Genomic DNA, 22,844 nt, shown 5'->3' with positions numbered 1-22,844 from the left:
GTCCATTTGTTCATCCCTCTTTGCATCACCATGGGGGTCAGTGTTCCCACTGCACTGGAGGAAATGGGCTTAAAGGAAAGCAGGAACCTGAGTTCTCAGCTGCCTCAGTCAGGGGTCATTTACTTTACTTTACCGCACAGCACAGCCCCTTCCCGGCTGACCGTACCTCAGTATTCTTCCTAATTTCCAGGGACACGGTGCCCTGAACTCCACTGTCTGTCCTTCAAGGCCTTTGGGGGTGGGTACAACAGGATTATCAAATGCTAACCTCCTCAGGCAGTCAAGCACGTTCCCTCATGACACAAACTGGACACCCTGATCTTCTCTGGGCACACATAAAGAGATGTCAAGCATGTACAGCGGGCTCCTTCTCTGCCGTCAAGACAATTAGGACAGACCTGGACCTCCCCAGCGCCAGCCCTAGGCCCTCTCCTTTCTCATTCCCTCCCCTTCCTTTTCTCTCTGCTGCTACTTCAGGGACATCAGCCTCTGCTTCCCCAGTGACAGGCACCTCCCTCCTCTGAACCATCCCACAGTGGTCCCCTTATTCATGGTGCAGAGCCTTCCCTTTGGGATAGGCAGTGACATGGTCTCACTGACCTAACCCCATCTATTCACAGAGCACCATGTTCCTGTCATCCACCAAGTACTGTGCCAGGCCAACAGTCTATAGTAAGCTGAGTACAGAAAGCCCTGGACCATATGGCCAAGAGGCTGCTAACCTGTAACAGAGGCAAGAAGGGCACAGTCAGAATAGGGCCACAGAGATGGTCTTGCAGGGCCAGTGAGTCACCGTGCAGTCTGAGGAAAAGTCCAGGAGGAAGTCCTGGCACATAGCCCTGCTGGAAGTGCTGGGATGAACAGCACTGTAGATGCCCAGGCTGCTCACCTGCCACATCATAGACACCCCACACCACAGTCTTACTACTGAGCCCGAGGCCGGGGCTTTAGACCTAAGGCCTTGTAAGGCTTTAGACCAAAGTATTCCAAAGGGGGCCAGCCCCTAAGCCCACGGGGGTTAGACAGTGGCCAGTGCCCCCCCCCAGAAGACTGGGGTCATAAGTCTCACTTCCTGCAAAGCACCAATGACACTTCTGTCTGGAGTAGGGCTCCAGGAAGCAAGGCTCATCACACTGGGCTTATTCTGCCTCCTCAGAACCTGATAGACAGCACCCTATAGAGGCTTGCACCTCACTTGGATGGGAAAGGGAACGAGGGGGAGTCACATATCTCCCTCTCTAGCCCCACACTGGTAGGAAGATAAGCACACACCCCACTCTGATTTCCCTCCTGTTGGGCAGAGCGCTACCCACTGCTGGCTTCATCCCAGCACGCACACACCCTTGCTGCCTACTTACCGTCGCTGTCTGCTGCTCTGTGGCCTGGGCTGCAAACCGGGCCACGTGGTTGACGATAGGGGAGAAGTTTGTGGGGCCATAGAAGCGAATGTGGGGCAGACAGGCTGAGTACGCCTGGGCGATGCCATCCACGCCTGCAGAAGACATCCTGGGTCAGCAGAACACTCTGCCCCATCCTGCTGCTGACAAAGCATCTACTTCATGTTCTCCCAGAATGCCCCGCCATTGCTAATGAGGATGGTGGGGCTTGCACAGCTCCTTCCATACCAGGTGCTCTGGAAATACTTGCTGTCATGACCAGCCAACGCTCTACAACCTTATGCTCCTGGCCGGACGGCTCCTGGACTAGGGCTGACGTGGACCAATCTGAATTTAGACACGTCCTGGAGGACCTGTGCTAAACCAGAGCCCACGGAGCACAGGATCTCACTTATGGCCAGGAGATGTCCCCTGTGACCAAATCATGACATCCCTGCAGTGACATGAGAGACTTCCTTCTCTGTGGAGTTCATCCTGGCCCAGCCTCGGGAGCCCTCAGAAGGGAACGGATGTCCTTCTCGTTCCCTTCAGCATCCTCTCTCCTCCTCTCAGCTTCTGAAATGTCTTGAGGTACAGAAGGGGTGGGTCCTGCAGTCACTTCCCTCCTCTTTCTTGCCCCTCCCTGCCAGGCCGCTGTCCATCTTTGGCCATCAAGGCTCTTCTGAGAGGGGCAAACAGGGAACGAGAGCAGCTGTGTAATGCTGCCTTCCTGGTCTACCCAGCGTTTCTGCCACCTGTTCCCCTAATTCTCATCTATGTCCCCATTCACCCAGGAAAATGAGCTAAGCAGGTACCACACCTCCGTGGGGCAGGTAAAGGCTCAGAGAGGTGCAGTCACTTCTACAAGGCTTCACAGCCAGAAACAGACAGTGGTTAGCCTTGGGCCCAGGACTGTATGACTCCACACTCCATAGTCCTCACCTGTCCCTCTAAATAAGCATGACAGGAGTGGAATAGAAAGGACGGAAACTGGAATCCCATCCCTTCCCCCCTCTGCCTGCTGTGCTCTAGGCTGGGGCCACACTCACCTGAGCAGAAAGGATTAGTGGGGTTGAAGTTGATAGCGAACTCATGGGACACCTAGAAATCAGAACGCAAGCTGAGAGGCGGCATCCTGCCCCACCCCAAAGCCAGTGCCCTCTGAGGTGTCACTCTCTCACTCCGCCACATCTAGGGTTATTGATCCCACTTCTGCCTCCCTAACTTCACAACAGACAAATGGAGACCTTAAAATGGAGTCCACTGTCCTCTGGGAGTAGGGGGTGCATCCAAGCTGATACATACCTTCCTTGCCAAGAGAGCTCCTAAATGGAACAGAGATGGCCCAGGGATAGTGGGGCTCTAGAACACTAGGAATGCCCCTGTTTCCCTCTCTGCGTCCTGGGTCTTGAAGGCTTTTCTGATCGTAGCAGCAGGCAAGGTGCTGGACCAAAGTCTACCTCACACCCCTCAGCTTACTGGGATTGGCTAATTACCACTCACTGCTAGCCTAGGGTCAGACCATATGATGGGGCTGAGTGGGTCACATGCAAGCTGTGTGCATCCCCAAGGGCCTGGCATCCCTGCCATGAGTCCTAGCTCCTAGTCTGGGGCTGGAGAGAGGGTTTAGTGATAAAGAGCATACACTGCTCTTGCAGAAGACTTGGGTCTCGTTCCCAGCATCTACATCTGGTAGCTCACAATTACCTGTAACTCCAGCTGCAGACGAACTAATGCCTCTGGCCTCTGGCAGCACCTGCAGTCTCATATCCATTCTCATTTTCTCTCTCTCTCTCTCTCTCTCTCTCTCTCTCTCTCTCTCTCTCTCTCTCTCCTCTCTCTCTCCCCCCTCTCCTCTCTCTCTCTCTCTCCCTCTCCTCTCTCTCCTTTCCCTCCCCCCCCCCTTCCTTCTCTCTCCCCCCCCTCCTTCTCCCCTCCCCCACATAATTAAAAAAAAATAAATATATATACTTTTTAAAAAGCTGCTGAGTTACTAAGTTTGATCCCAAATACAAGTGACCCTTTCACAATCAAGGACTGTATACCCACTGTATGCCAGACCCTAGCACAACAGGAGAGAACCAAGTTCTCCTCACAGAGAGAACAAGTAAATCACTGGGAGCTGTGAGGGCAGAGCCTGGGCAGGGCAGAGAGTCAATGAACCAGGGGAAAGTCAACTGTCTGGGTGCTGGTCACATGCAAAGGCCCTGAGGTGGAAGTCAGGCTCACGGGACAGGGCTAAGGTGGCAGGATGACCGAATAAAGGGCCGGGAGGGCCAGGCCTGGTATACTCCGGCAGTGCAGGAGAGGGGACAGAACATCTATGCTGTCTAGCCTCATTACAGCACGCCGCTTTAACACCACTGGGTGCTTAGCCTGGCCAAGCCCCAGCACCCCCAGAGTTGCCCTGTGACATTTCCAAGGCTTTTGCTCAAGAAAACATCTCATTCAGCTGAGTTCTTTGGAGGCTGGCTGGTGTCCTAGCAACAAGCTCCTGCTGGGCCTGGCCACTGGCTCACCCTGCCCGCCTCCCTGTAGCATCTGTGTTTGCCCAGAGGCCCAGTCTGGGTCCCACAGCATCCTACCTCACACTGTGCAGGGCCAGGCTATCCATTGGTCATGTGTCAGACCCAGGGCTATTCTGATGCTTAAGATGAGCACTGAAATAAGCTAAGAGGATGTGAGGCCATGCTAATTCCAGAAGAAATGTGCGGCGAAACAGGGTTGGACCAGAGGGGGGACTGGCTGAACGGGACATGCCATCCCCACTAGCTCCTCCTCTAGGAAGCAACAAATTTGGACATGATCCTAGAGTCTGTCTGCCCTCCTGGAGCCCGGGCCCCTAGGGTGAAGGTGACCTCAGGCAAGTCACATTTCAGTCCTGAGCCTTGACTGTTCCATCTGTAAAATGCGATGGTGTTCTATGGCTCTGGCCAACTCTGTGGCCTGTGTTCTCATTGGCTTCCCAGGCGAGGGCACCCAGGATTTCCTCCTGCCATAGGGGATGTCCTTACCTGCCTCCATTAACGTCACTCTGTGTACATCTATGGTTCCTTTTCCCTCCCCTGTCTCCTTCCCAGCATCTGAAACCTACCTGCCCCTAGCCCTCCTCCTGTCCAGTATTTTGTCTCTGTTGTCTACTCCATGTCCAAACAGGTCTCCCATTGCACCCATCCACTGGAGTCAGGGAGGCTGAGAAGCTCTTCTCCCTCCCCTGTGACTTAGTCCACTGGGCACTCTATCCTCCCTGAACCTCCTTTGCCAGCCTTCTCCACAGTGAAAGGGGAACTATGGCTAACCTCTGCAGCTTGTGGTAAGACTGGAATGAAGCTGGCAATCAGGTGGAGGTTTGCGCAAAGCACCCAGGAGCCAGCGAGCTCTCTTCTCCTGATCTCCACTCTGTGACTGCTCCCTGATCCTCTCTCCTGCCCCCCCCCCGACTCAGTCTTGCATCCCTGGCCATCTCTGGGTGCCTCACCTCTCCATCTCATCCTGAGGTGGACACTGGCCCTGTAGCAGGGGTCTGCCCCTGTGCTCTGAGTTCCAGACCGTCCTCTGCTTGTCTCCTGGTCTCACTCACGGAGGTACAGGACTAAGACAGAACCCTGGAGCTCCCCCAACCTCTGATTCTGTCCCAGCCCCAATCCCACCTCAACCAAAGGAGGTAGAATCTGTTATACTCACCTTCCAGTCTGGCGGTAACTGGGCCCCAAACCCCAGAGCAGGAAACATCTTATCACTGAAAAAGAACATGTGAAATATTTGAGTACCACCAACCCCCCACACACACACACACACACACACACACACACACACACACACACACACACACACACACACACACACACACACACACACACACACACACACACACACACACACACACACACACACACACACACACACACACACACACACACACACACACACACACACACACACACACACACACACACACACGAGCTCACGTTACCCTCTCCCATCTTATGCACTCCTCAGGGACAGAGGGCAGAAATTCACCCCTCTAGAATTATTCCCCACTAAACTCAAGTCTAAGCCCAGTTCTGGGTGGCAACTGACCACAGCTGGATACATCTGTACCTAGGGCAGACACTTGCTTGATTTTGACCAGTAGGCCTGGAAGCGCCCTACAGATCAGCAGTTTTCTACCCGTGGGCTTTGACCCCTTTGGCAAACATCTATCTCCAAGGACATCTACATTATAATTCATAATAGTAGTAAAATTAGTTATGAAGGAACGAAAATATCTTTTTATGGCTGGGGGTCATTTGATACAGCTGAGGAACTCTATTAAAGGGGCAAAGCATCAGGAAGGCTGAGAACCACTGCTGTAGGTCCTTCTCAAACCAAGACCCTGGTCATTAAGTCAGAGTGAAATGAAATGGACTATTTCCAGGTTCCAAACTTCCTGATCATACGTGGGGAAAAAACACTCCTAAAATCTTAACCAGGACCTGCCTTCATCACAGCCCCGGAGCCTAGGTTCCTCTTTTTCCTGTTCCTCATGTCTACCCCCAACCCTGGCCTCTCGGTTCCTCAAACATACAGGATACTTTATCTCAACCTCAACCATCATATTCCATTTGAAATAGCCTTCCCCAAATCTGCTTTCCCTAACAAACGTATATTCATCCTCCAAGGTCCAAACAAAATGGCTACTTCTTTCCGTGGGCCACTGATGGGTCCCTGAGACCCCATGATGCCTCTTTAATGCTCCCTTGACTTCTACCTCATATGTAAACAGGTATCTCCAAATCCCAGTGATTTCTTCTAGAAGAACAACGTCTTATTTGTTAACTCATACAACATTTATATCAGAGACTCTGGTCACTGTGGAAGACGAGCCACCAGGGTCCAGGACAGAGCAGGGTGACCAGTTGAAGGGGATGGGCAGGAGACAGTGTCTCCAACATGGCGTCCTGAGCTCACTGGGGTTTTGCTGAACCTGAACTCCAATGAAGGGCTGGGGTGCCCTGGTGGATATCGGGGTCTTCTGCCTGACTATGAAGCCTTCCTTGCTCTGCAAGGAAGTGGGTCTCTTAATGCCTGGAAGCACAACCATCCCTGAGGCCCTTGATCCCCTGAAACTGGGCCATGTAGGCTCTAGTCCTCGTCTGTGTATATTCAGATACGTTCTTAACAAAACAAAACAGGGCCTCACTACATAGCCCTGGATGACCTAAAGCTCACTTTGTAGAACAATCTGGCCTTGAACTCACAGAGATCTGCCTACCTCTGCCTCCCAAGTGCTGACCAGACACATTATTAAGTCTCACCCCAGCCTGTCTCCCTAGCTGTGAGAGCAGAGGCCGCATTGTAGCCACCAACTTTCATCTCCATCCTAACTCCCTTTCTCACTGAATGGTTGGATAATTGGTAGGTACATCATGTGTAGAAAGATTCCAGTTTGAACTGGAGCTTGGCAGGTAAGACTACAGAGTCGGTTGGCAATCTCTCCCATGGGGAACGGAAGGGGCAATAACTGAATGCCACTCGCTCACCATCCCGAGGTTTGCAGATCCCTGGGACCCTTCTAGCTCGACAGAGCTGAGCTTCCCTGTGTGAAGGGACACCAGCTGACCTCAGAGTCACCTCCATGTGTACCTGTCATAATCCTGAATGATCTGTCCCACTGCCCAGATGGCTGACAAATATTCATTGGTGCCCATGGGGTTGATATAATGGAGAGAAGAAGGGTCGAGGGGATTCCCGTTGGAGGCTGTGAAGTCTATTCCAACCTGCAGAAGGAGAAAAGCGACCAAGCAGTGCGGTCACCGGCCCCGGCACAGCCTCGGGGGAATAGGAGGGTCTAGTGGACATATTTCCCAGGGTCTACTATTTCCCAGGCCGGACAGTCAAGATAATGACTGAAACAAAATACCGAGAGTCTAAGTTCAAGACACTTCAGTCTAGGGGAGGGGCAAAGGCAGATGGGAGGAAAATTCCTAAGATGCTTTCCAGAGAAGACAATGAATGCCGGGTGTGTCGGAGGACAGAAAGCCCCAGGGGAGGGTCTCTGACAAGGTGGCCCTCAGGCGGGCAAAGAAGCACCAGGAACAGAGGCATGGCTGCAGTGAATGGAAGGAGAGCAAGTGGAGAACTGAACCCTCCTGGCCAGTGGGAGGAACTGACCTTTCTTCTCCGTAGAGAAGCAGAGTGGGAGGCCCTGTGTAGCCCCTGCTCTGGTCCCAGCCAATCCTGACTCAGCCACCCACCAGGACAAACTCCCTATGCCCTTGCCTCTGAGGCCAGTTCCATCCCTTGCCCCATGGAAGTTTTTGCTAGGGTTTAACACAAGTCCCTGCTGCTATGGCAGAGGCCTGAGCCCTGGGGGGAAGACCCTGGACAGGCTGGTGATGGGGAGGGGCCTTACGGTGAACATGAGCTGGCAGCCTCCCAGAATATAGTCCAGGAATGAGTAGTTTCGGTGTATCTGGAAGAAACGGTGAGTCAGTGAGTCCTTACTGGGGCTATGAATGTCCCTGTAGGAGTTGGCGCGCCCTGGGAGGAAGCCAAGGGGGTCTGATCTTAGCACAACAGACTCCAAAACTCTCAGGCAGAGGCCATGAGTGGATGAGAAACCCGGAGCATGAGGGCCACTCTAGGCAAGGACCAGCTTCACAGAGCTGGTCACCCTTGTCAATTAGTCATCCAACGGATGATGGTCGGGTCGTCAATTACCACTGGGCAGCCACCTCCCTGAGCCCTCACTGCCACCCTTGCTAAGACAGAGTGAAGGCGCCCATCCAAGGCCTCCAGAGCAGGTTTACAAAGCTGGGAGGCAGCATGGCTGCCATCAAGGCCTCAGTCTCCTCTCAGCAAAGTATGTTGGTCTTTCCGAATCAGTGGCATTATGGATTCCTCCCAGATAAATGTAATCAAGCAAATTTTTAAAGGGGCAATCCCTCTCCGAGGCCTGTCATCCCTGTACTTGGGAAGATGACAAGTTCATGGCCAGCACAGGCAGATAGATCATCTTAAAATTCTGGCCAGACCGAACCAGGTAGTGGTGTCACACACATTTAATCCCAGCACTTGGGAGGCAGAGACAGGCAGATCTCTGAGTTTTCAAGGGCAGCCTGGTCCACAGAGCGAGTTCTAGGACAGCCAGGGCTACACAAGAGAAACCTGTCAACAATAACAATGAAAGAAATCAGGCCAGACTGGAAAAAAAGACAACACTGTAGTGTTCTGAGCCTTGGTGGCAGTTTCATTTCTGCAGGGAAGCCATAGCTGCCTTGTTCCTCACTGATGTCAGAAGCCAGGGTGCTCAGTCCCATGGCCCAAGTGCCCAGAGTACAGTGTAAGCCTGAAGGGCAGAAGGAAGTTTTTCTCTAAGTTCCCCACCTAGAAAATCACCTGGGAAATCATCTCACACCTTTGTGGCTCCGCACAGGGAGGAGATTGGAGACTGCTGTTACACACTCTTCTTGAGACACCCATTCTGGGTTTGGGGATTTAGCTCAGTAGTAGAGCGCTTGCCTAGCAAGCGCAAGGCCCTGGGTTCGGTCCCCAGCTCCGGAAAAAAAAAAAAAGAAAAAGAAAAAGAAAAGAGACACCCATTCTACAGACAAGGAGATTGAGGCCTCTGTGCAGTCCCCAGGAGCACCCTCTGCTCACCTTGCATGACCTCAGAATAATGATGCCTGAGTTCTTGTAGCTTTTCTTCTTCCTCTGCTTCTTGGGATTGATGCATTCCATCTCCAGCTGATGCCATGGCAAGGAAGAGAGGTTCATCTGGGTGTCTTAAGATGCCATCCTCCCAGGACCCCAGAGTCCCCTCCACAGCCTAGACCCAGGGGTAGATGTCTCCTCCAGAGGGGTCCCCTGGGTGGCCACCTTGAGACCACTTTCCAGGTGCCCAGGCTCTGACTTCATCCATACCCCGAACACCCAATAAACAGAAGGAAAAACTGAGGCTCAGGGAGGATCATCTTGCTCAAGGTCATGCAAGCAGGAGAGGTGTGATTGAGTGCCTGTCTGCTTGGTCCAAAGTCCTGGATTTCTTTATAGTCACTGCTGAGACCCCGGGGTCATGGCACATATGTTTATCTTACCGGGACACCATCCCGAGCCTCGCTCATCTGCAACACAGAGGTCTGGAACTCGCCGATGAAGTCATGACCTCCATTATTGTCATAGTCGTAGCACATAACCTGGGACAGGTTCAGCATGGTCACCCCACAGCTGTCCCCAGAAGGTACTCTCAGCCTGTTAGCACTTGAGCACACTTCATATCTGTTGTGTAAGGCATTCCCTCCCATGGTCTGATCTGTCTCGCCTTGGGGCTGCCTCTGGCAGGAAGCCTTCCATGACTGCTAGGAAAGCAAAATGAAGCCACCCAAGGGTGGAGGCCATGCTGGTTACTATCCACTGGCCATCCATTCCTCCTCTGGCCAGGCCAGGCCCCACTGTAATCCTACCCAGCAATTCTTGTAGGGAGGTGAGGATCCTGTATGAGTCCTGAGGGTCAGGCCTCGAATTCAGGCCTCAAATCTAGGGCTTCCTCCTCAAATCTAGGAAGCTCTAGGCTTCCTCTTACAAGGCTCTTCTCATTAGCAAGAGGAGCTTCAAACAGGTATACCAGGAGCCTCACTGGGGTGGACTAGGAGGTGGGACTAGCGGGGTGGGGAACACGGCCTCAGAATCACTAACCTGGATGGGCTTCTCCAGGTCACCATCACACAAGGATACCAACGGTACAGTGAATGGTTTCCATACAGGGTCCAGGGTGTACTTAATCACCTGAGGGGCAAGGAGGAGCAGTGTGCTCACAGATCCATTAGAGAAGCGTCACCCCGCCCCCGGGCAGCTTGATTGACCAGAGTCATGGGAACCCAAGGCCCCTTTTACCTACCTCAGTCCTGTGGACCAACATCCACTTGCCGTCATCTCCCGGCTTATAAAACTCAAGGAACGGGTCTGACTTCCCAAAGAGGTCCTGGGGGGAGGCACGACATGTGTGAGAGGGCATGGCTCTCCCAGATTCAGGGGAGCTGGCGTGTAGCCCAGCCACATCCCTGATTCACGGTTAGTAGGAGGTACTGTGCGACAAGTCCGTCCCTTCTTTTCCCCTAAGCCTCCTCAAGGTTCAGCCAGAGGCCTGGTGTTTCCAACTGAGAAACGAGGAAAGCCCCATAGCAAGGCAAGGTTCCTGTGCTCTAGAGACCCTGAGCCTTGGGTACAGCAGCAGCAGCAGCAGCAGCAGCAGCAGCAGCAGCAGCAGCAGCAGCAGCAGCAGCAGCAGCAGCAGCGGCAGCAGGCAGCTCCAAGAACACCATGCCTTTAGTAAGCCCAGGCCCAAGGGCTTTTGAACGAGACCACAAACCTAAAAGTGCGATCCAGGCCAATGGTATGGCTCGGCAGGTAAGGGTCTTTGCCATCAAGGCCTAGGACTTGAACCTGCCCTTCCAGAACCCACATGGTGGGAGGAAGAGAGCTGACTATGGAAGCCGTTCTCCAATGATCTCCCACAGCATTCCGGACGCCTCCAAACATCATGAATGAATTAAACTATGACGCCAGTCACCAGAGAGCAGGGTGACCTCTAGAAATTCATTTTGTGTACTTTTTTTTTTTTTTTTTTAAAAAAAAGGGGCATCTAAAGAGGTTACACGGAAGTGAAGGGGACAGAGAGAGTCAAGTAAGAATGTATGGGACCACACATGCATGGGTGACCACAGGCAACTGGAGGGCACTGCTACTGTTTCCAGGAGAGGGTTGTAGAAGGGCAGTTAGAATGTGGGAAGGACACGGTGACACTGTAGAGGGTCCCAGGTGGAGAGAAGAGAGGGTCCCAGTCTCAATTGGCCTGAGACTGGAGGATGCCTGGCTTAACCTGGGCACCGGGTGTGGTGACTCCCATGCTCAACACTTGAAAATGAGAAAATTGATAAAGCTGAGGAGAGCAAGAGGGTGAGCTAACCAGGTGGCCAAAGGGGGATGGGAGGAGGACTCTGGAGGATCACAGCAGAGCCCCGGGGAGAGAAGGGGGCCACAAGAGGGTTTTCTTTCACAATCTGCCTCCCTCTAAGTGGCAGGGCACTCTCCTTACAAGAGTAGGAGAAGGTCTGACTTGAGTGGTTCAGTGCTTAGCCTGACCTCCATGGGAAATGAAAATGGTGGCGTCAAAGAGGCCAGGCCCCAGGGCCCTGGGCCGGGGAAACACTGTTGTTCACGGAAGCCCTCCCTCCCTGCCTGGCTTACCTTCTTATCCAGCTTCCGGCCGGCCAGGCTCAGTGTGATGACCCGGTTGTCTGACAGCTCTTGGGCTGCGATCTGAAAGGTTGTGGCTGTGAGAGAAGGGGTGGGGATGGGGGAGGGGGGTCTGCTCCTTCCCTTCCCCACCCTTCCAGGACCAAATTCTCCAGGGCTAGGTGCAGGGTGAAAGAGAAAGGGAGTGCCGTGAGAACCAAGACCAGCCTGTTGACTTCTAAACCTCTGTTTCCATTCTCTGGGAGATGGGATCATGATCAGACCGGTGGTGAGGAATCAGAAAGTGAGTCCTGTGGCTCAGGAGAGGGGATGTAGGACACAGGGGGAGGTAACATGGGGGTTAGGCAGGGGTGGCAGTCATGAGCCAAAGGAAGAGGTTCTGCACCAGGGCGTATAGGCTTCCTCAAACTCTCTCTCCAACCTGAGAGTTCTTAACTGCCAAGAAGCCAGGTGCACACAGCTGAGTGAACTGAAGTCCAGGGAAGGACGGGGCCTCCCACTAGTCATCCGTCATGCCTTCCCCATAACCACGGCCCTCAGACCTCAACACAACTGCCAAAAGCCCGCAGGGGCCTCTCCCCACAGATGGACTCAGGGCCCTGCCTCTAAGATGGGCTTAACCTGAGGAGACTGACCAGCCTCTGTCACCCGTACAACAGGCCAAGGCCCTAGACTCATTTCTCTCTCCTTGTTCTTCACCTAGACGACAGGATGTGCCTACTGTCCCCTGTCCCAGAAGAAGGAACCTGAGCTTAGAGTAGGACTACTGACATTCCTGGGGTTGCCCTGCCGGCATCAGTCGAAGTGTAAGGAGGCTGCCCTGACAGCATCAGTCTAAGGGTAAGGAGGCTGCCCTGAGAGCATCAGTCTAAGGGTAAGGAGGCTGCTCCGAGAGCTGACCGTGAACTCTGACGGAGGTGGGGTGCTACTAGGAGGTATCTGCTAGGCTGCAGCAACAGCCCGGGGAATCATCTCGGCTATTTGAAGCATGCTATAGACTTGGCTTCCCAGAACTTGGGGCATGAGGAGAAAGGGTAGAATCTGGAGGCAGGGAAGCAAAGCAGGTCCTCGTAGCTTGAAGGCGAGACCACAAGGCAGTGAGGAGCCATGGAAGAAGGCGAGAGTGCACAGAAGCATGAAGAGCCCTCAGCAGCGCATCCCAGGCTCTACGGGCAATCTTTTTGCTCAATGTCTCTCATCTACGAGATGGGGTTTGCCCTGCCTTCTAGGCCTCCGAGGACCAAATTGCCCATCCACAGGAAGAACCTGCACTTCGCTGGATTCACTGCAAGGTGCAGGGGGACCATTACAGTTGCTGGAATCACTGTGCCAAGACATCCCGTGATATGCATCATGTGCTTGAGAACTGCTCTCCAGGGGAGAAGCTGCAGGGGCTAGTATTGGTGGGGGGGACGTGTGGGGGCTCTGGACATCCCTCCCCACAATGATAAAGAGGCCCCTGACCCCGAGCTGCATCGTACAGGGCTTTCCGACAGTCCCCCAGCCAGACAGCCCCCCAGCACATCATCTGTAGAGCCAGGAGCCCGTTGCTAAGAGACCTGTTGCTAAGTTGTAAGTTGGGCCTTTTTACTCCCAACAAAGCTGGTGATTATCTGCTGGAGAAGCAGTCCATTGATGGGGGGAGGGTGGGAGAGACAGGAAAGGGATGTGAAAGGCTGGTGGGGGAGGTCTGGTACCGTGATTAAGCCCTTCCCTGCAGGCTTGTCATTCATCAGCAGCAGAGGCCTAGTGATCTTCTTGCTGGAGACAATCTGGAGTGGGAGAGACAGAGAACAGTGCTCAGGGAGGCAGCAGGGGCTCTTGGGGATAGGTCAACAACAGGGCTGTGGTGACAGCACCATGAATCACACTGTCCCCACTTTTCTGTGGTAGCAGGTAGCCGGCACTGGATTTGGTTGTCCCTTCAGTGGGAGCGTTCTGTCTGGTGCCAAACTCACTGGGCTACGACACCTCTGGGACCTGTTGGCTCCTGGGCAGTGGGGGGGGGGAGGTATCTGTGTGGCAGATGGGGAGCCCAGGAGGATCGGCTAGGGAAAGTAGGGGATAGGAAATCATGACTGATGCCCGCCTGACCCCAAGAGCAGAGGTGGTCTATGAGGCTCCTGTGTACCCCTCTCTACTTGGGAGCCCCAGGCTCACCGTGCCAAGGCTGCAGGAGAACTGGCCCAGGAAGTCATGCTCATCCAACTGTGCACTGGACTTGTCCTGGTCAAATAGAGCGAACTTGAGCTTCTGCACCTCCTCGAAGTGGTAGTCCAGCACAAACTTCTTGGAGAAGGCCGGGTTGAGGTTGTTGATGGCTGTCTCTGTTCTGTCGAACTGGTAGAGGGACACGGTCATGGGGGAGGTGGGGAGGGTTGTGGGGGCCAGGTTCCCTCGATGGCTAGCTGCTGGCAATCTTCCTACCACCTCACTACCTCCGTGTACCTCCCACCAGCTCTCACATCCCATGAGCCTCAGTTCACAGGTAAGAACACTGAAGGTCAGAGATGTTAGGTCAGAGGGAGGCGGGCGCAAGATTCGAGCCCAGTTCTGACTCTACAAACCCTCCCCATTCCCAGGGACTAGAGTAGGAGCTCAGACCACATCCGAGACTGGGATGTGACAGAGGACAAATCCTCTCTCCATCTGGGCCTACTTTTACCTCTGTAAAATGAAGGCCTGTGACTGTGTGGCTTTCCTATTTTTTTTTACTTAAGAAAACCCTTTTCTCAAAATTGCACTGTATGCGCTGCTAAGAGGAAACAGAGAGGAGGCAGAGCCGGGTAAAGTCAAGGGCCTGGGTAGTGGAGGCGACGGTATCTTGTATAGAATTCTGGACCTGTCCAGTCTAGCATGCCCACCTGCTTTGGGCACCAAAGCCTGGGTGGGGACAGGGCTGGGTATGGTGGGTGCATGGAATCACCTCACACATAGCAGAGCCCTGAGTGACAAGCTATTTTGAGAACTGGGCTGGGTTGGTTTTTCCTTCCACCCGGGCTTCCAAGGGCAAGAGGAACAGCGGGATCGGAAGAGGTCTTGACCTGGATTATTTTTAGCTTGTGTGCACAATCTCGGGGTAGCAGAGATGGGGGCGTGTCATAAATCGGGGAGATATCACTCCCTGAGGAGCATGGTTCTGGAGACATAGCAGAGGGGAATGAACGGTAACTACAGGCCTGGTCTGTCCCTGGACTCCTGGATTGGTTTACTGTCTCATCTCCCTCTTGGCTGTACCAGCAACATCCTGGATGTAATACAGAAGCCCGCGAGACTCCAGGCCCACTTTCCCCTCTGTAAACTGGCCAGCAATCCCAGCTCCTTTAAAACAAGGGGTTTTCATCACAAGAAGCCAACATCTGTGAAAACTCTTGTAAACTGGAGCACGTGCGGTGAGCGCCTACCGCTGTCCGGCTCAATATTTAATTGAAAAACAGGAGGCCAGAGGGATTGCAAACCTGTCATCCCAGCACTTAGGAGGAAGGAGAAAGAGCTAGGAGTTCTAGATTATCTCCTGCTACATTAAAATGAAGCCGCTAATACATATTTTGGGAAATACTCATGCAGGTATAAGGATCTGGAAGATGGGACACTGAACTGTCCCATCTGTCTCCTTGGTAGGCAGGCCTAGTTCTCTAGGTCGTCTTCCTCAAGTTATTCTGAATTTGATAAACAGCAAACATAGCTTCCTCTGTAAGGAATCAAAGCAAGTTTTGAAGGCTGCTGGCACAAGAAATTCAAGTTTCTTGGTAACCTCCCTGAACTGCAGCCCTTCCCAACCCTCAGGCCAGACTTCCAGCTCAGAAGTTCCCAGTGGGAAGTTTCCCACTCTAGGTAAGGGAAAAATAAAAGCCCTTATTTACTAAAGAGACAGGCCCAGAAACGGGCATCAGTTCACCTGAGGTCACATAGCAGGAGTAGCATTGCTGGGCCTGAGTCCACCACTGGGGCCCAAGACTAAAAACTTATTTCTCTTTGCTTCTGGCCAACAGAGTGATTGCCAGAAACCAAACAGAAAGGTCACTTACAGGAAGCAGGTCTGTGCAAAATGATAGAAGCCTCGCCTGACTAGAGCCACATAAACTATTAGGCCATAATAAATATGATAATTATGTATGTGTGGGTTTAATTTAGACAGACGTCTAGCTATATAGCTATATACAGTGTTTTCTGTTTTGTTTCGTTTTCTAGACAGGTTCTCAGTATGTGGCCTTGGCTAGCCTGGAACTCACAAAGATCCACCTGTCTTTGCTTGTGTTGGTTTTAAAGGTGTGTGTCACCACACCACCACACCCCGCCAAAAATATATTTTACAGTAATTATTTTATTTCTCTATGTATTTTTTTTTTTTGAGACAGGGACTTCTTAATTACATAACAGGGACGGACCTGGAACTTGTGATTGATCCTCCTGCCTCAGTGTTGGAATTACAGATATATACTACCATGCCTGGTTTAAGTAATACTTTAAATATATCTAAAAAAAGGTTTAATTGTAAAAAAATGGTGCCAGTTTTCTAAGTGATCTTCCACCACCAGCCCTCGTCCCATGGACCCTGGCACTCCCTAGATCCGAGAAGAGCATCTCCACAGCCCAGCCAGGCCTTGCCCATCATAGACACTGGTGTCTAGCCTCACCTCCATCCACCTGCCGTTGTCCTCTATAAAGAGGACACAGAAAGGGTCAGACTTGGAGGTGACGTCCCGGTCCAGCAGGTTCTGGCCACTCACTGACAGCTCCACTTTGCACACACAGCACTGAGAACCCAAGGGGATACCCCCTGCGGTGGGAGGGACCCCATCCGGAATGTAGGCCATGGGGGTCGGTGGTGGCAGCAGCAACAGTTCCTGGCAGTCTGGAGGACAGGATTGAGCGTCAGAAAGGGACAGATACTCTTCACAGGCTACCTCACCACAGGGAGGGCTTACTACTTGACCTTCCATAACTGAGTAGAGACTGGGTACACCGGTATAAGCCTGTAATCCCAGCATGCAGGAGGCTGAGTGCATGGTTAACCTAGATTGGGCAAGACTCCATTTCAAAATAAAACAAAGAAGAAGTAGGTGGTAAGATGGCAGACGGTGTGTGTGTGTGAGAGAGAGACGGGCGAAGGCTTGTTAGAGGGAGAAGACAAGAGACTGTGAAGGAATACAGAATCTCTGAAAGGTATGGTCCACTCTGGTGCCTCTCCTCTGCCTTCTGTCTTTACCCATGAGCCATACACAGGCCCCTGTGTTGCCCATGTAGGGGCCACAGGGCATCATAGTAGACAAGGGTATCCTACGTGGCTGGTGCCAGAAAACCAAGGCTTCTCCTGAGCAAAGCATGGGTTAGCATCAGTGGTGCCTATGATGGCTTGGGTTTTTTTGTTTCTTTGGCCACTAGGAAGTGAACTTCTGGTAACCTATTGAAAACTGGACCTTGTTCACCGCCTGTTATGTTCCTCCCACAGCTCCATCCCAGGCCCACAGCTGGAATAAAGTAGCCTTCAGAGCCCATGTGAAGGGCGTGTGCACCAGTAAATGAACAACTATATCCGCCAGGGTTGATCCTAGTCGTCAGCACAGAACTAACCTCCCAGGCACCCTTGACTTCTCCAACTTCTACTCAGGACCAACGCACCTCTCCTACTGAGGCTGGGCACTAACACTACCAAAGGTCAGTGGTTCTGTTTTCCTCAGGTGTCCACATACAGGAGTGGAAGGACCATCTCTACGGAGCTAGGAAGCTACGAACCCCTTTGCCACTGGGTCTGTAGACAAGTCCGAAGTTCTCTGTGCCTGTTTCCTATCTGCCAACACAACGTCCCACCTTGGTTCTTTGAGATCACAAATGCATGTGCATGGGTGATGTGCCTAGTACCCAAACACCTCATAAAAGCGTCACTAATATTCTGTCCCCTCACTGTTCAATGAGTTCCTGATTTGTATCTTCCCCAGGTTGCGGGGGGGCGGGGGGCGCTTATACCCCTGCGCCTTAGAGTATGATAGGATCCCACCTCAGTCTTGTGGGAGACCTGCCAGTAGTTTCTCCTGAGCGCATGGGTTACTGAGCACATTCCAGTTCTGGTGTCATCTCTGGGGCTAGAGAGCCTACGAGCCTCCAGTTTGGCTTAGCTCAAACACAGTGACAGGGACTGTATAAGCCTAGATCCTGTGTGTGTGTGTGTGTGTGTGTGTGTGTGTGTGTGTGTGTGTGTGTTCACTTGCATGTACATTTGGGAAGACCAGAGGTTGACACTAGGTGTCTTCCTCAATCACTCTCCCCCTTTGCTGTGTGTGCTGTGCACAAGAATGTGGGGGTGCATGCTCCAGTGCCCATATCGGCTAGAACAAGATGCCAGGTGTCTTCCTCTGCTGCTCTGTCTTATCTCTTACTCCCTGGGGATAAGATCTCTCTCAAGTTCATCATTTTGGCTAAGCTGGATGGCCAGTGAGCACTGGGACTCCTCTCGTCTCTGCCCCCTGGACGTCGGAGTTATGGGCACCCACGGTCACGCCTGACCTTTTACATAGACTCTGCAACTTCAGACTCAAGTCCTCACATCCTCACACTTGCAGACCAAGCATCCCTTACCCGCTGGGCCACCTCCCAGACATCTCCACCTGATCCCAACAGGGTCTCTTGAAGCTGGAACTCACCTATCTGGCTATACTGGCTGGCCAGCCGGGCCCAGGGATCTGCTTGTTCTTCCCCACCCCCAACCCCCATGCCGCACAGCCCTGGGATTACATGTGTACATCACCAGGTCTTTTACATGGCTGTTAAGGAATCTGACTCTGGTCTTCATGCTTGCACATGGGCCGTCTCCTAGTCCTTTAAAATGTTGGTATCTATATGTTTGTTTGTTGTCAGGGGTGTGGGTGAACGTGCTCGTCAGAGGACAATTTGGAAATCAGCTCCTTCCTTCCTGGAAGGAGAGAAGCCCAGGGATGAGCAAAGGTTGTTAGTTCTACTGGCAACTCTGCCCACTTAGCCATCACCCCCCACCTCCCTTGCTTGAGGAGGGATCTCATTATGTAGCCCAGGCTGTCCTTGAATTTATAGTCTTTGTTTCTGTCTGCTGCATGCTAGCATGACGTGTACCGCCATGTTTGGCTTCCTGGCTTCTCAAAAGCTCTCTCTGCCTGCAACAGCTGTTACGCTAAGGAGCAGCAGCTGCTGTCCCACAGCAGACCAGGAAAGACCACTCCACAGAGCTCTACTCCCCAGACCAAAGCCCCTCCCCAGTGCAGCTTCCTAAGGGACTCTGAAGATAGGACACAGTGCCTGCCCAGGGACCTCCTGGCAGGGAGGGGATATGGAGAGTGAGGAAGCCAGTCTTAGCTTCCCCCTCCTACTGGCTGTCCCTAGAACCTCATTACAATCACAGTTCCCAAAGCATCAGGACAGCACTGCAATTTCCTGGCAGGATTTATTCTCGTTGGTTAAAATCAGTTTCTGCACAAAGGGCTGAGGAGCCATGGTTGTGGTTTAGGCAGCGCAAAGCAAAGCTTCAGCTGGACAATGGGCATCCAAGGTGTCCATAGGGGCCCCTGTTCTACCCGGGGCGGGCATGGGCAAGATCATCACCCGACTTTACATACAGGGAATGCAGGAAGAGAAAGTGGACAAGCACTGTCCGGGGCCACCCTTCGGGAAGCAGCAGGGGCTGCTTGAGGGGCTAACTCTCAATGCCCAAGCCGATGCAGACCTTCTCACCTGAGGAAGAATACTGGGCAAAGAAGGGACAGCCTGGGAACCCACCAGACCAGAGAGCGTGGGACCAAGAGACAGGCTTAGACCTAAGGCTGCCGGGCAGAGGAGCCAAGGACAAGCCCATTGTGTGTGTGTGTGTGTGTGTGTGTGTGTGTGTGTGTGTGTGTGTGTGTGCATGTATGTAATTTTGTAGTGATAGGGGCTTGAAATTGGGGCCCACTATATGTAAGCTAAAAGTGCTACTAAAAGTACATACTCAAATGTTTTCTTCTTTATATATTAATATATATTATATATATGTAAATTTTGAGACAGGATCTTACTATGCTACTCAGACTAGCCTTGATCCCACTCTATAGCCCAGCAGGCCTTGAACTTGCTATCCCTGCCTCAGTTTCTCGAGTAGATGGGATATTAAGCCTGTGCCCATAGGCTTGCCCCAGTCCCCATTTTAACAAGGACCCAGAACCCAGGTCTTCAGCTCCTCTGGCATCACCTTATCCACATACTCCCCCATCACTGACATGTGGGCTTCACCTACTTCCTATTTGCAACACTGGCCCCTCTACAACAGACTTAGGGAGCCTAGGCATGGACCCCTATAGCCCAGAGTTCTGTTCTCATATGGAAGGGGTCAGGCACACTTTCTGGTGTAGCACACACGGATCTGGCTACATGGACACACTACTCAACACCCCGCCCCCGATGAACAAAGGCCCAAGCTCACATGACCACTCTGAGGACACATCTTCATGGTCGTCATCAGCTCGTCCACATACCCAGAATCTTGCCTTTGTGACTGAACTAGCATCCCACCTCTAACTAGCCAAGGGCAAGGCCACAAGGGGCCTGGTCCAGGGAAGCCTAGGACAGCTCCACCAGGGTCAGCTCCAGCGCCAGCTGAAGAAAAACAGCTCTGTGAATGGTGGGCGGGGAAGTGGACTCCTCCCCAACCAGGGGCAGGGCTCCCATCTCCAACTCACCCTCTGGCAGGAAGCTTCTGGATCCCCGAAATGGGGAGCACATGGTGTCTGAGGTTGAAACAGGCCGGGATCGGAGTGGCCCTTGGTGCCAGCCCAGCAACAGGGCAGGGATCTAGACCCTGAGGCCTGACGCAATGGAAAAAGAAACCACAGCCTGGTTGGGCCAGCCCCCTCCCCTCCCTCAGTAGAAGGCAGCAAGGTGTCATTAAGGAGGGGGTTGGGTCTGTGTGAGCATTGGGCAAGATGGAAAAGCTCCAGGACAGCACCATCTGCAGGTAATTTGGGGTTTGGGCCTGGAGGAGGGGGTGCAAGCAGCGAGAGCCTCTCCCAAGGATGATAGGACTCTTGGCACAGGTGTGGGCATAGGCCCCTGAGAAAGAGCTTGGAGTTAGGGATGCAAACCAGTAGGTCCATTTCTGGGAGAGCTAACTGAGGCAAACGGAAGGCAGGGCTTGGCAATGACCTGTCAGTGGTCATACATTCATTCAACAAACATTCCTTATATATCCTAGGGTCGCAGTAACAAGGTAGTGAGTGTGGTAGAGCAGGTCATGGTGGCACAGCACTCAGGAAGCAGAAGCAAGAGGGTCATGAGTTCAAGCTCAGACTGGGCTATATACAGTGAGACTGTGTCTAAAACGTATAGAGTGGCCATTCCCACCCAGACCATGCGTCTTGCCCTTAGAGAAGAGTGGACTCCGGCGACATCAGAACTGAGCTACGTATCTAGAGAATTGTGGTTCTGGTCGGAACTCTAGTCATTCATGGCCAATGACTCCCTGCCCTCCCTCTCCCAGGGCCCATGGGGCAGCCTCTTCCCACTCCTGGCCTCCTGCCTCCACTCCCCCCGCCATAGCCAGGCAAGCTTCTGTGAAATCTTTTCCGCAGTCCCTCAGTAACTCTCCCCTGTGCGGCCAGAGGGACAACGGTCATGTAAGTCAAGTGCCACCACAGAATCTTCCGGATGTGACCCTTCCGGATCGCAAGTCCTTGCATCACCCCAGGTTGAGGAAGTCAGGCCGAGCTGATGGCTTCCATGCCATTCTCCCACGTTCTCAGCCAAGCTTCACTGGCTTCCAGTCCGATTTCAAGTAAGCCCACCTCCCCTTCAGCACTTGTGGTTCCGTTCGCTGAAAACACTCTTCTTCTTGCGCAAGGTCCCCGTTGTCAGCGTTCTCAGAGGTCTGCCACAATCACGTAAGCCAATGTGATCCATCTCCACACCCCACCATTTCTTTAAGTGATCGCAACTTAAATGTACAACTCTTTTACACATTCCCCCATAAGCTCCCGTGATGTCGTTCTCAAGGGAAGCTCTGGCACCGACACCCGCCCCCCAGCACGAATGCAGGTCTGTGTACTCTGAACACCCAGCGAGCACAGTAAATGCACCAGGAGTCAGGAGTCCAGCGGCTGGCTGCTCCTCTGTATCTCTCAAAAGCTAAAGCCAACTCTCCAGCCTTGGCTCTCACAGCCTCTGAAAGATCAGAGAGAGAGAGACACAGGGATCCGAGAAGATCCAAACAGAGGCCCAAGACAGGTAAGGGACAGATGGAGCCCAAGCCCATTGACAGGGCATAGGCGCTTTATGTGGTTGAGGGACCTCTGTAGCTGAGCCCAATGCAGGGATCCTGACTCTGAGGTGGTGGTTACAGGAGACGCCAAGTGAGGCAGGCTCGGGAGACAATGGGTTGCAGGGGATCCAGACAGAGGCAAGAGTGGAAGGCAGACAAGGAGAGATCTAAAGGAGCCCAGCAGCTGCTGCTCAGGCCCAAGATTCTCAGCCGTGAGGCTCTAGGGACAGGAGGCCCTGTGGGCCTACCAATAAGCACTCCTAGTAGGACGCCACAGGTACTGTCAAAACAACATGCCGAGGTTGCAGAGACAGCTGAGTAGGGAAAGGGCTTACCACACAAGCACGGGGACCTGAGTTTGAATCCCCAGAACCCTATAAAGGCAAGTGTGGCAATGCGTGACTACAAGCCCAGTGCTTCTATGGTGAGATGGTAGGCGGAGACTGGAGACTCTCCAGAAGCTGACAGGACAGTGACAAACAACAGAGAGACCATGACTTCAGCAAGGTAGAAGAGGGATGACACTTGAGCTTGTCCGCTGACCTCCACAACAATGTGTGGTATTTGGAAGATAAAAAAGAAAAAGAAATTCTGTTTTCAATGCAACCTCTAAGGAGCAAAGTGTTGCAAAGCCTTGCTAATGACAGTCACACAGACATTTTGGGCCTCTGGCCAGTATGGAGTAGCAGTTAAATGCATAGACCCTGGGCATAGTATCCTGCAGGTGAACCTCTGGTTCTGCCATTTCTCTGCTGCGTGACCTCAGGAATATGACTTACTTAATCTCTCTCGTTCAGTTTTGCCCTCTGCAAAAAAGAAGGCAGCAAGGTATGTTCCTGGGCTGCTCGGAGGATTAAGATATTTGCTATTAGAGCGGTTCCTAATCTCTGGGGTGGAGTCGGAGAACCAAACAAACAAACAACAAACCAACAAAAACCAAAACCAGGTGATGAGCAGCCAAAGGAAAAGGGCAAGGG

General features: G+C 52.7%; 1 protein-coding gene across 1 annotated transcript in view; it reads right to left on the bottom strand.

Annotated features, from left to right (window-relative positions):
- Nucleotides 1–22,844, bottom strand: part of Cpne2 (copine 2) — a 37,587-nt gene that overhangs the window by 6,002 nt on the left and 8,741 nt on the right. The window contains exons 2-14 of the mRNA XM_032887877.1: nt 16,250–16,467; nt 13,773–13,952; nt 13,310–13,384; nt 11,604–11,675; nt 10,255–10,338; nt 10,053–10,142; nt 9,455–9,553; nt 9,018–9,104; nt 7,771–7,830; nt 7,002–7,135; nt 5,061–5,115; nt 2,426–2,477; nt 1,359–1,492 (exon numbers count right to left, since the gene is read on the bottom strand). Coding sequence (XP_032743768.1) covers nt 1,359–1,492; nt 2,426–2,477; nt 5,061–5,115; nt 7,002–7,135; nt 7,771–7,830; nt 9,018–9,104; nt 9,455–9,553; nt 10,053–10,142; nt 10,255–10,338; nt 11,604–11,675; nt 13,310–13,384; nt 13,773–13,952; nt 16,250–16,429 — 1,302 coding nt within the window. The 5' untranslated portion in view covers nt 16,430–16,467. The remainder of the gene's footprint in view (nt 1–1,358; nt 1,493–2,425; nt 2,478–5,060; nt 5,116–7,001; nt 7,136–7,770; nt 7,831–9,017; nt 9,105–9,454; nt 9,554–10,052; nt 10,143–10,254; nt 10,339–11,603; nt 11,676–13,309; nt 13,385–13,772; nt 13,953–16,249; nt 16,468–22,844) is intronic.

Source organism: Rattus rattus, chromosome 17 (assembly GCF_011064425.1).
Source record: "Rattus rattus isolate New Zealand chromosome 17, Rrattus_CSIRO_v1, whole genome shotgun sequence".
In the NCBI taxonomy this organism is placed as follows: Eukaryota; Metazoa; Chordata; class Mammalia; order Rodentia; family Muridae; genus Rattus; species Rattus rattus.
The sequence above is the reverse complement of the archived record's forward strand: the minus strand, read 5'-3'. Positions and strand labels throughout refer to the sequence as shown.